Consider the following 12,756-nt stretch of genomic DNA (forward strand, 5'->3'; position numbering starts at 1 on the left):
TTTTCTTTTGATGAAAATTTAAAATAACGCCCTGTATTCCCATTTTAACTAGTATCTGTTTTAGCGTCCTGTATACCTGGTATCTGTTTTTGAGAGTCAGGATCTCCAATCTCTTTTTGTCCAGCAGACGCTTGAATGTCTTTATCAACTGCAAGTAGGAAGTGGGAGTGACGTAATTGAATCTGTGAAGGACTTCTTTGAAACTGTTAAAAAATAAAATCATAAACTGTTAAATTTCGATGATTTTTAACAGAAAAAAAAACATTTAAATGTTTTCGACAAAGTTACTTTCGAATTTTCAGATTGAAACAAAATGTTTTGCAACTTTTTACTCAATTTTCAGCAAAAATGAGTGAATCTTACATTTTTCAGAAATGTTTTTGATTCTCGAAAACGCATTGAACAACTTTGCTTTCTTTCTATGACCCGCATTCAATGAAACCAGAAAAGGGTCGAAATTTGGTTTGTTACTTGTCTGAAAGTTGTCGGACGTCCTGGTGGAACTGCTTGCACATGTGTGTGACCTCTTTCCTCACTTCTGGGTTCATCTCCACGTCGTCCAGATATCTGGTTGCCACTTTCTCCAGGGCATCTTCAGGCCACGCCTACTCAAAATAAGCAATTTTAAAGACTGGTCAGCGAAATTATTATTCTTTCACTTAACTAACGTGATCGTTAGGGAATAAAAGAAGTTTAAAAAAATAATTATATTTGGCCTTTGTTTTTTTTTTCATTCAAGTGCCAACGATTTGCATTAAGAATGCGTAAATATCACGAATAATCTAATAAGCTTAAAAGGTTAAATTAAAAAAGTCTAAATGATGATAATATTGAAAAAAGAAAGCGGAGCCCCAATTATACGGATTAAAGCCTAATTTATTATGATTATTAGTATTACTTCTGTTCTCATTATTATCAAGCGAGGATGTAGGATTTTTTGAGAAAAGAGGAGATTTTTCAAAAAACTGTCGAAATTTTTGCGACCTTTTTTTAAGGTTGACCAAAATTAATTTTTGAACACTCCCGAAACACTGTTAAGATCCTATTTTGGGTTAATATCAATTAAATTTTCCGCGCCGCCGGCGAGTTTTTGAAAAATTAGGCCAAAAACAATTTTGACGAAAAATTCTAAAGGCACCTCTAAAAAGCTTCAGGGTCGGTCAGATAAAAATGGATGTCGTTGAAATTACCAAAGGAAGGCTATCACACCTTTTGCTAGCAAGCCACCCCCCCCCCCCCCCCTAAAAAATCGGTTATTGATTATTATTATACAAATTTAATCTACTGTGAAGTGATTACATCAAGTGCGATGATGGTTTTTGTGTTTCGATTTCATCTAAAATGAGGAATTGGTTCGAATAATTTGAATTTATGAAAAAAGAGTTCGCTGAAAAAGAAGCTGCTAAAATTAAATGTGAACATTGATTCTACGGGTGTTGACGACAGTTTGTGCGATGCACCACATCTACCAAGCAATGATTGTGAACATTTAAAGCTCTTACCAGCTTTTAAAAAAGACAAATAATTAGCAAGTTAGCAGCTGAGACTATTAACCAGTGACATATTAAAAAAACGACGTTCCTAAGAACTTCACAAGGTTTCTGTCAACTTCATGAGTCTTGAGAAACCTTTAAAAACGAAAAATTTGTTCATTTTGTTCGTTCGAGGGTGATGCAGCATTACCCAGCCCAGAAAAACAATCAAACATTGCATATGGGTTTCAATCAGGGTTACAACAGTTACACCAGAGGTAGTTTTCTGCAAAGGGTTGCATAGCGCACTGGTCATATACATTGTTTTCTGGTGAGAAATTGACTTTAATCTCAAATGCTATTACTAATTTCCAGGAATTGTTCTCCGGTGAGAAATTGACTTAAAACTCAAATGCTATTATCAATTTCCAGGAATGAACCAGTAAACAAAATCTTTAATGACTTATAATAAAACAGGTTTGAAGTAAATGTTAAGAATAAATACACTTCGGAGAACTTCAAAGGCACTTTATGAGGTTTTTTCGAAGTGTGGTAAGAAAAAAATGATAGATTAAGTTTTCCTACGACACAGTTTTCCCTCGATAAGATACACTTTTTTGGTCAAAAAGCTAGTACACTTTTGTTGCAAAATGTCAGTTTTTTTTGAGTTCCATGACATAATTATGACGTAATGATGACGTAATAATGACATAATGATAATGAAAGTGATGCAACTAACCTGGAACCAGTCGATAGTGCAGCAGGAGATGAGTGAGGGAACCATTCTAAGCCTGTTTCTGAAGGCCTCTCCGATGGGACTGAAAGTGAGCACAATGTGTAGATTAATCCTCACCCTCTCCAAGAACTTGTTGTACATGTTCAGAGGGGTCATCTCGACCTTCAGCTTCTCAGCCAGCGCCACTTGTTGCATCTACAGATAACAGCAAAACTTAAACTCTTTTCCAGAAAGCTGAATTTTTCTAAAACAGACGCTGATTTAAAAAATTTATGTTTTTGGGTGCTTCTACTTCAAACGATTTCTCATTATTATCCCTCACACAAAACAAGATTTACCAATAGTGGGGCGTTTCCCTCCTCTCAAGAATTGAAATCCTCCATTTTTCAAAGTTACCATGTTTGGTACAATTTTACGAACAAAGTTTTGGAACATTTGGCCTAAATTAGGTCTTTTTGATTTTCAGAAAAGTTTCGTAAAATTTTTTCTCGGCCTAAAAAAACTATATTTTTAATTATGAAAAAATCCGCCCCTTTTTGTAGAAAGCCTATAACCTAGCAGTAAAAACCAGTGCTAATTTAGATCAAAATTAGATCAAGATTATACTTAATCCAACCACGTCACGGAGTTGCAGGAAGGAGCAATGTGATAGCGATTTTTTGTCGCAAAACTTAAGGTACCATAAATTTTAGGTAACATTTAGATAAGCTCTTATAAATCAAGTGTGTCATCGTATTAAAGCCCTATCGGTTGTGGTTCAGATTCAAAAAAGTTCAAAAATGTCTGTGTCGAGAAAAATTGGTCCAAAGTTTTCGGTTTTACACAAAATTTGATGACAGAGTGGTGAAATCCCAGCTCAAGTCCATTGTAATTTTTTGTTATTTATGCAAGAATTATCTAATGTGATTTCTACGTAATTCGATTGCCCCTTTAACCAAAATTTTTAGGAAAATTAAAAAAAATGTTGTTTTTAATTTTTTTTGAGTTTTTTTATATGATTTATGGTCATCGGAACATTCTGTGCTACTTGCATAGTCGTCGCCTATTCTTGTTTTGAGTTGGATTAACAGCAAAAAAATTCAACTGTTTTCAAAAATGAAGCTTTGATTATTTCGGTCATTTTCACGGCCAGCGATTATTTGAATGAATCTATTTAACCTCATCTTGGACTTCAAACCATACTAATGAGATGCTTGCATTGGCTAGTAAATGAAAGTTTTCGAAGCTAAAAAAATAGCAAAGAGAAATAGTTCAAGCTTAGATACTTTTTCTTCAAAGAATTATATGATAGTTTCAAAAATATTATTATATTCAACAAAATGTACCACAAAAATAAGAACTGAAAACGTGTTTTGATCAAACTTCTAAATTTTTGCCTTCCCTTCCAGCTCTCAAAAAACTAAAAGCTAAATAATAAATGTTGAAAAACATTTGAATACTTTTTCGAAGATCATTCAAATTTCTGTTCAAAATTCAAACAGTAATGTTTCAGAATTAGGAGACTAAGAGATATTGAAAGACATTTAAAACACAAAAATAGAAGCGTAAGGCCTTGTTAAGTTTTGCACCTCAATCTGTTTTGTAATTTTTTTGCAACTTTTCAATAAGCGGCAAAAACAGATGCAAATACCGTCAAATTTAATTTTAAACCTCCAAATGACAGACGCAATCAGTTTTTTGAGAAATCATTCTGTGCATACGATGCTGGCATAAATAATTCTAAAGATAAAAATATACTTCAGAACAAAATCGAAAATTTTTTTTTGATGTAGTAAGTTTGCGGTTTCACGGGATAATGCTGTATTGTAAGAATCATACACTCAGTTTCTGTTTGAACGCAACATTGTCCTCCTCTTGAAATATTACGAAAAAAAATTTAAAAAAAAAACTGTAAATTTCAAAGAAATGAAAACTCAATATCGTACAAACGAATGAGAAGTTTTACAAAAAAAATTTGGGTTTTCATATTGATAGAACAATAATTTAGTCTCATATTTTTATTTATCCTCAAAAAAGCGATAAAAAGGAAACAACAAACGTAAAAAAAACAAAGAAAAATCAATTAATACTTCTTTAAATATTGAATCGAAATAGATTCAAAATTGAAAAGTTTCCTATTTTTTGCGCCATTAAATTACACTTTCGTAATTGTCGAAAACATTTTGTCATTGAATTAGCAAAAAAATCGAGTTTCAAATAATGAAAGTCAAATTTGGGTATTCATTTTAAGTCTTTTTCCTAAAGAAACTAAAACAACAGCACAATCTAAAATAAGCGTCTTCACTTCCTTTTTTGAAATATAATAATTTTTTCTTGTAAGCGCAGTCATATGCTACTGCAAGATCTAGAAAATTAAGATTGTTTTAAACAATGTAGGATTTTTGTTTTTTTTTTGTATTCTTTTCACTGACTGTACATACTTTAATGTTAATTTCACCATAAAAGGAGATCAGTGCTTAAAATTACCCTTTTGAAAATTGAGAATGTTGAGTTATTACGCAAAAAAAAAATGCCTAAAATAAACCAAAGTCCTCGTTAAAACTTGGGAAAAACAGGTTGGAAGGTTTGATTTTTCGTCTTATTTGAGCGAGGTTTATTTTGTTCTTCAACTATAAAAATTGCCAGAAATAATCATCGTAAAGGTAAATGTGATATATTATATTAAAGCTCTTTATTTAAGCCCTGAATTGAAGGACATCAAAATCGTTCCCCATTTTTGAGAAAAACTGGCTTAAAACTTTTAGGGTTTAGTTCAATTTCGAGCAAGTAAAGCAGGCGAGCAGACTTTTTAAAGTAGGATAGGCCATTAATTTTTAGTTTCACTCTAGTAAAAGTATTTTAAAAAGTTTTGCAGCACGGTCTTGGGAATATAAACTTCGAAATTCAAAAGAGCATCTGCAAAAAAAATTGAAAACAAAAACTTAAAAATTTTGTTCTTTTCTGTTTTTGACAAAACAAATGCCCAACATGCCTGTTTTACTGTGATTGCCAATTACACCTAAGTTGTTGGCTTTCCTCAGATATTTTATGACACCACGCTCAGAAAACGGCACTAATTTGAAAAAAAACGTATGCTTTGTTTTAGATTATGGTCGGAAAATTTGTGCTAGTTGCACAGCAACCGGCTATCTTTGTTTCTTTTTGTTTCTGTCATCAAAAATTTTATACCGGCAACGCTCGAAGTTTTTAAAATAACGGTTATAACCAATTCTAAAACTAGCTGAAATTAGTTATCTTATTAAACCTACCGCAGCCAGCCACTAAAGAGTTTCTGATTACAATTTTTTTTCTAATTACGCTTTTCACCGAAGCATTTGTTATTGGGGCTACAGATAAAATTGAAAGAAATTTTATGAAGAGACGGGTCTTCGAGGAAATATATTGAATATGGTTGCCTTCTTTAGTTTTCAATCATTCTCCAAAAAAGCCCTTCTCAGTTCTAAAAATTTTAAAATTAGGGGAAAAACATTTGCATTTTCAAATGGAGTCCAGCTGAGGACTTAATTTTCTCCACTCTTTGCTCAAATTGTCTGAATAGCAGAAACCTCAGATCAGCTTTTCTCGACACTGCTTTTATCTTTTTTGATTTTCTTCTTCTAAATCACGACCAATAAGACATTTATAGTGCTATGATACCACATTTGACTTCGGATGAGCTTTGGTTGAGGTTCTACATGAAATTGTGCAGAAAAAAAACACCTTACACCCAAGTTTCTTTACCTTTTGTGAAATGCTCGGAACAAAAAGCATAAAACAGTTTAAAATGTGAATCAATTGTTGACTCAAAAGTATTCACCCATAAAAAAGATTGAATAATTACCTTTTCGATGATTTCAAGCCTGTCTTCGTGCTCGTACAAATTCGGAATGTCAGCTGAATTAAGCAAGATGTTGATATCCTCCAAAAACGATTGATCCTGAAACACAGACAAAGTCAAACGCAGACAAAGTCAAACCAGACAAAGTCAAATCCAAAAGTAGGCTGCTACAATAAATAATGTTGGAAATTTTGAACAAAAACCATTGTCAGAGAAACAATATGGGCATATTCAGGAATTACTTGAATAATTGATAAATTGAGCGACAGAAAATGTTTTCTTTTTCATAAATTTAAGACTAGTTAAGCCATTTCCAATTATTTCATTTCTATAGGAAAGTCCTAATTTTTTGAAGCAATATTTGGCACCTTTCAACTGGATAAGACTACAGCTATTTGAACAGATGTCTTCATCATCAAAAAAGCGCCATACCGCCGTACAATTGGTACGGTGAATTTGAAATCATTTCCGTTCCTTTATAACCATAAGGGGTACGAAGAAGGCGTTCTCATACCCCCAACTACCCCCCCTTCTTCCGCCCACTCGCATGCCTTTATTACATGGTCTCCGAACATAAGCACGACACTGTTGCCCAGGGGGTACAAAGAAGGCGCTCCCATGCCCCCAAAATAACCACTAACCACCGCTTCGCTCCCCCCACCGCTCTCCTCCTCTTATACCTTTATCTGGTGGTCTCCGAACATGAGGACGACACTGTTGCCCTGTTCGCCGGCTATCTTGAGCACCTTCCGGATGTCCTCTCTCCAGTCGGCGGTGCCGTAGTTCTGGCTGATCTTGATGTCGTAGAGAGTGTGCATGGCCATGTAGGTTGCCAGTCGGGTCGCACTCGACCGCCCACTTCCGCCGATTCCTGAAATTGTTTTCCACCCTCTCCAAAAATAACAATAACAAAAACCAGATCTCTTTGATTATTTAAATACCCGTATGGCATGTAGTAACGAGTTGCCACGCCCATAAAGAAATAAATCAAAGGTTAGTATATGTGATGAGTTTTTTAACCAGTAACGAATCTTCGCCTCCCTTTTTGCAAAAGAGTGACTGGGGTGGGACAATTAAAGAGATCCCAAAAATCTAAGGGCTCTTTTTCCTCCCCCCCTCCCCCACCTCACCCATGCATCAGTTTTATGTTGTAACGAGGGGTTTTACAAGGTTAATTAAGAAGACCAAATATGTTTGTCATAGCCTAGTCGTCAGTCCACATGCCAGTTTTTGTAACAATCCGATAATGTGAACAAAATTTTACTAGTAAAATTTCGCTGGTGGTGGGGGGGGGGGGAAGCCAATCTAAGAATTAACAAAAAGTTTGTGACTTGGTGTGACTTGATTCTTATACCTTAGATTGAAGAACAGTTAGCTTTGAAAAACCCAACATTTCATACGTTTCAAGAGAAAGAGAAATTTTGCTGCCGCAGACAAACAAAAAATTTGAAAATTTACCTAAACAAATTGAAACTTTTTAGGATAACTGCGCGATTTTAATTGAAAGTAGTGTTTTAGAATGAATAGAGAAAAAATATATATGATTTTTTTTCTATATATTTTTAGAAAAAAAAAATATTTTTCTTAGGTTATTTTTGGGTTCGAAATCCTGGGTTCGAATCCAACTTTGGTCACGCTCGGAGGGATCCCAATGTCATCCGCCGCTTTAAGGTTAGAACGGCTACGGCTAAATGGGTTTAAATCACCTCCCCGTACAATGAGTACGGTCGGCGGCTAATAAAAGAAGGCATTTTTGAGAAAATCAACTTATATTCTGGGGCGGATCTACGATTTTTTCGAGAGAGGGAGCGGGTTTTTAAAGATGAGTCGTGTTACCAATGAGAAGTAGATGTCCCTTTGGCTGTTTCAACACTCGCACAATTCGGCTAATATGCTCAATGGCGAAATTGAACATGACTAGATCCATCGGCGCCTTACTGTTCATGTTATACTCCTCCAGAAACACTTCCATAGCCTACAGTCAATAAAACCGAAAGCATTTACATCCAAACAGAAAATACTTAAAATTGAATTATTAAAGAACAGATATTAAAGAAGAAATTAACCATGCTTATGAATTCCTAGCTATATTTTCTTATCTTATATCCTTGTAGCCTCGAATAGAGCTACATCCTACTGAGCTGTTGTTTGCACTGGTGCCTACAAAGCATCAATAAATTGAGGGAAAAAAACCGAATGAAAAAAATTAAAATTAGATCATGAAACAACATTTGAGCAAATTAGACGGTCTACTATCATTTGAGCAAATTAGCGCAGTCGTAAAATAAATGGCTCAAAGCGCTCAAACTTTGAGCGGTTTTTGAGCGATATCTCGACTAGGGAATCCAAGAATGTCTAGAGATGAAATTTAGAGAGCCGCAAAAAGTTAAAACAGACAGGGCTAATTAAAAAGAGCAAATGACCTATTTAAAAGCTTAGTATGCAAAAGCTAGTTTTTCAGACAGGAAGTATGACTCAATGTCACCTAAAAACTCAAATTTGGATGCAAAATTGTTCGAAATTGGCAGATTGCTCTTTTTACTTATTTCTGTCTGTTCCAACTTTTTGCTACTAATTATACCTCGTGCAGTTTGGCGATGTCAGTGACTTCGGAGTAAGATCTGCCCTGGCCCTCTTTGAGGGAGAGATAGTCGCCGAAGAAGAGACCTCGGAGATCGGAGTCCTTGCAGTCCTTCGCTGTCAACAAATGCGACAACACATTGTTCAGTCGCTCTTTGAAGTGGGTTCGCACCACCACCTGAAAATTAAATTTTAAGTTATTTAAGTTTTAAGCATCATGTTCATAGTTTGTTGCGTTGAATTTGCATACCCGCATTGGCAAAACTAAGATTGCAATCGATTAACGCAAGTAAAATCTACAGTTCATCAATCTAGTTTTTTATGCTCTACACTCAAAAAAATGAACATGTAATTTTACGAAAAAAATTACCTAGTTTCACATGTTCGTCACATGTGATTAAAACTTCGGGAGAAATTGCGTGTCACAAGTGATTCACATGTCCAAACATGTAAAATCACATGTTTTTTACGGAATTTTGTTTTGAACCCCCACGTAATTTTTTGTGTAACTTACATGTTATTTCATGTGAATTCACATGTCAGCTAAATAATGGATTTATTTTCTACTATCAAATTGATTGCAATCGATTGCACTTTATACTTATTATAATCGATTCGATAGTCACCAAAATCCATTTTTAATGCACATTTTGGTACAGATTATGTACACATTTTATCGAGTCCAAAAATATGGAAGTGGTTTCACAGAAAAGATATTCTTTTGCGCGATAAATCCTTCCTGCAAAGATGCGTCGACTCGATAAAAATTTTTGCTATTTTGAGAGTTTCCCTATGTATTATAATAATTCATTAAATTCGAAACCTTATAAGCCCTACTAAATGGTCATTTTGATCCAATTTTTTTTTGCCAGGGTGCAAAGGTCAATTCAATCAATTCCTCTCCAATTTTTCATCAAGGATCACACAATTCATCAAGGATCCAGCAAAACTTTAGGAGGGCAATTTCTTTTTACCGCGAACCGGGTTGAAAAGTTATAATACATAATTTCGCTTTCAAGCAGGGCTCAGACTCGATTATCATTTACACAACTGATAACAATAAGAAAATATCCAATCCTTGAAGTACACCAAAGATGTCAGTTTGCTCACATTGACAATTTCGAAGGCCTTTGTTCGGTCTAGGTCGTCGACTAGTCTGTCGAAGAAGACTCTGTACACCTCGTGGATCCACAGGCGGATCAGTCTGTAGTTGGCCTCATTCTGCCCACTCACGTCCCTCACAGAGTCACTCTTGAACATCAGGAAGCCCTGCAAATTAACAACAGAAACAATAACAAATTAAACAATGAAACAAAGGTAACTGTTTGCTGTGCAAAGTAGCATAAAGGGTTCCTATTACTGTTTTTTTTTGCAATTAAAAACACAAACAAAAGTACCCCATATGTGATTCGTACCAACGCCATCGTCTACCTAAAGCTCCAGATTCTACTGCCTTAGAAGTTGAGCCATATGCGCACGATGTCATTTACATACCAGTCATTATTATAAAAACCAGCTAAACTCACACATAATTTGGCACTTTTCAGAAAGATAAAAATAAAGGCAATTTGACTAAAAAAAGAGTTGATTTGTAGTTTCACAGAAATATTTGCTGAAACAAAAAAATGAAATATTTTCGTAAAAATATATTTTTTTTTTCACTGTTTTTCATCTGCAAGGATCCGTTACCACATTTTAGGAACCTTGCCATTATCTCTACCAATAACTTTACCACTCAAAAAAATTGGCTGTTCATTTTTTTTCAGAAAACCATTTGACACAGTCAAGATTTGAAGCAATTGTATTGGCCTGTTAATGTCATCATCCAGTGGGGTGAGCAAGATTTTGTAGGTTTTTATTTTTATTCAGACCACTTTCTTAAATAATAATGTGATTTATGTGGTTCCTGCGAATCGCAGAGGAGCTATCAGTAGGCCTTAACAGTCCTGTCGAGGAAGGTCCATTTGTGTTATCTCCCCACATTCCAGAGCGTGTTATTTTATTGAGCGAAGCTCCCTTTTTTGCGAATCAACGCCGGTTTCTTCCGTCTAGAACTTTCACGTGGTATCACTACTGCAGCCGAAATTGGTCATGCAGTGGAAGACCTGAAGTTAGATCAAGTGAGAGCTCGTCCTAACACACTATCTTTGCCATGGCATGGGATGGAAGATCTGACGATTTGAAAGTGAACGCCTTACTACTATGCTATGGGCCTCCCGATAAAATGGTGGGAAGGAACTATGGTGTAGAATGAGTATGTTTCGGTCCGATTTTATGTTTCTCGGGGAAAAGCTTTCTTGGAGGTTTCTCGTTTGATCACATCGAAATAAAACATTTTAATAAAACTTAATGAAGTTTCCAAAAAATAATTGAACCTGCCCCACGGTTGAGAGAAATTAGCCTGAAAGTTTTTGCCTTTAAGACTTATTTGCATGAAATAAAGTGAAATTCGATCTAATTGTAAAGTAGTCGCAGCATTAATTCAGCTATAAACCCTTTTTCTTGCAAATAGTTTTCGAAATCAATTATTTTTCATCGACTAGACATATTGGCAATAAAAAAGATTCAAAAATAGAAATAATAAATATTTTTTCAAATAATCTATTTAGATTAACAGCCGAAACATTTTTTGCCACTTGCACTGCAACCAATATTATTAGAAACACCAAAAGAATTTAAAAGCGTAAAATAAAAAGATTCAATTGAAGCTAAAAATGATTAAGTATTTGCAATCTAACTTCGTCAAAAACGCAGACGTTTCAAATAGGCCTCTCGAGACAGCAGAAAAAAAAACTTTACCAACACGTTTATTAAGACAGAGTAAAATTTTAATAGGATATAAAACTCGACTTAATTTGGCGTTTCTTGGTGGGACCTGATTTTGCGTAAGATTCTTAACATAGCCAACAGAAACTGATAAATATGATTTACATTTTTTAAAGAAAATTGTATCTAACTTTCGCGTCTCAGCAAAAAAAAAACATATAGCTTCAAAGAAAATTGACAAAAATACAAAATTATACAAATTTAAAAAATATATAACATTTATTTGATAAAATTAACCCAATTTGAAAAAACTGGATTAATGAGGCAAAATTATTATTCGGCTGGAAAACCTTAAAATTAAAATGCTCTTTCGAAACTTGAAGTCGTTGAAGTTTACTGCGCAATTTTAGCTTTCGTAATTGGAAAGTGAAATTTATCCTCCTTTTAACAAGAGAATTTGATTTGAACTTAAGAAGAAATTAAAAGAGAAACTGGAAAATATCAATTTTCGTGTGAACAAAATTTACAATTTTTTCCTTGAAAAAGCAAAAAAAAATCATCACGACTAAGATAAGTGTCCAGTGCGGGTTTCATGTCATGTAATTTTTTTGGGTTTTTCTTTTTTAAAATTCAATATTCATTTTTTCGTCCAGCAATGAGTTCACTTTATCGAAAATAGTTCAAAATGGCTCTTCCAATACTTTCGGCGCATATTGCAAGCTAAAATTTTCAAATAAACTTAAAATTATCAAGACTTGTCCTATGCCTCAAAAGGATTCATTCCTAAACGGTAGATTATAATGAATTCGAGTTTTACCAAAGACCTTTTTGCAAAATTTGATACCATAACAATGGGTGCCAACCTGCATTAGCCGTGCAATATCTCTCAAGTTGAAGATATAGTGACACTTCGCTGGAGTCGGGAAGAATGTCTTGATCGTACGCATATACAGATCACACGATGCAAACACGAACAACTAAAAACACTCGCACACCTCATTATTAGGCTAAAACTTTCCTTTTTTTGTTTAGTAGAATAATAATATTAACCCGAGCGAACCGGCGAAGTACATTATCAAATCCAATGTTGAAGTGCCACTCTAAGAGGGGTCCAAATATAGTCTTGATGGTGTCTTCGCTGAAGTCGTCCAGAGCCAGAGTCTGGATGTGTCTCATGAGCCTCTGGGAGACGTCGTTTCTCCCGCCTCCCGGCAACCCGAGAGCCGTGAACAAATGCACGCCATCGATGCAGATTTTGTTGGTCTCTTTCCTGAAATTAGTTTTAAAATTTTCATGGTTTTGTGAAAAAAAAATCTTTTCAAAGTAAAAATTTCACCGTTTTGAGAAAAGAACTCATTTATTTGTAAGAGAAACGGCATTTTTTC

The 12,756-nt window shown here is 34.7% G+C and overlaps 1 protein-coding gene across 1 annotated transcript in view; it reads right to left on the reverse strand.

Annotated features, from left to right (window-relative positions):
- The window catches only part of LOC134846236 (dynein axonemal heavy chain 3-like), a 174,034-nt gene that overhangs the window by 94,002 nt on the left and 67,276 nt on the right, over positions 1–12,756 (reverse strand). Inside the window, exons 50-59 of the mRNA XM_063863505.1 lie at positions 12,422–12,641; positions 12,235–12,348; positions 9,716–9,874; positions 8,607–8,783; positions 7,862–8,000; positions 6,706–6,896; positions 6,029–6,124; positions 2,212–2,403; positions 472–605; positions 77–203 (exon numbers count right to left, since the gene is read on the reverse strand). Coding sequence (XP_063719575.1) covers positions 77–203; positions 472–605; positions 2,212–2,403; positions 6,029–6,124; positions 6,706–6,896; positions 7,862–8,000; positions 8,607–8,783; positions 9,716–9,874; positions 12,235–12,348; positions 12,422–12,641 — 1,549 coding nt within the window. The remainder of the gene's footprint in view (positions 1–76; positions 204–471; positions 606–2,211; positions 2,404–6,028; positions 6,125–6,705; positions 6,897–7,861; positions 8,001–8,606; positions 8,784–9,715; positions 9,875–12,234; positions 12,349–12,421; positions 12,642–12,756) is intronic.

Source organism: Symsagittifera roscoffensis, chromosome 5 (assembly GCF_963678635.1).
Source record: "Symsagittifera roscoffensis chromosome 5, txSymRosc1.1, whole genome shotgun sequence".
Classification (NCBI taxonomy): Eukaryota; Metazoa; Xenacoelomorpha; order Acoela; family Convolutidae; genus Symsagittifera; species Symsagittifera roscoffensis.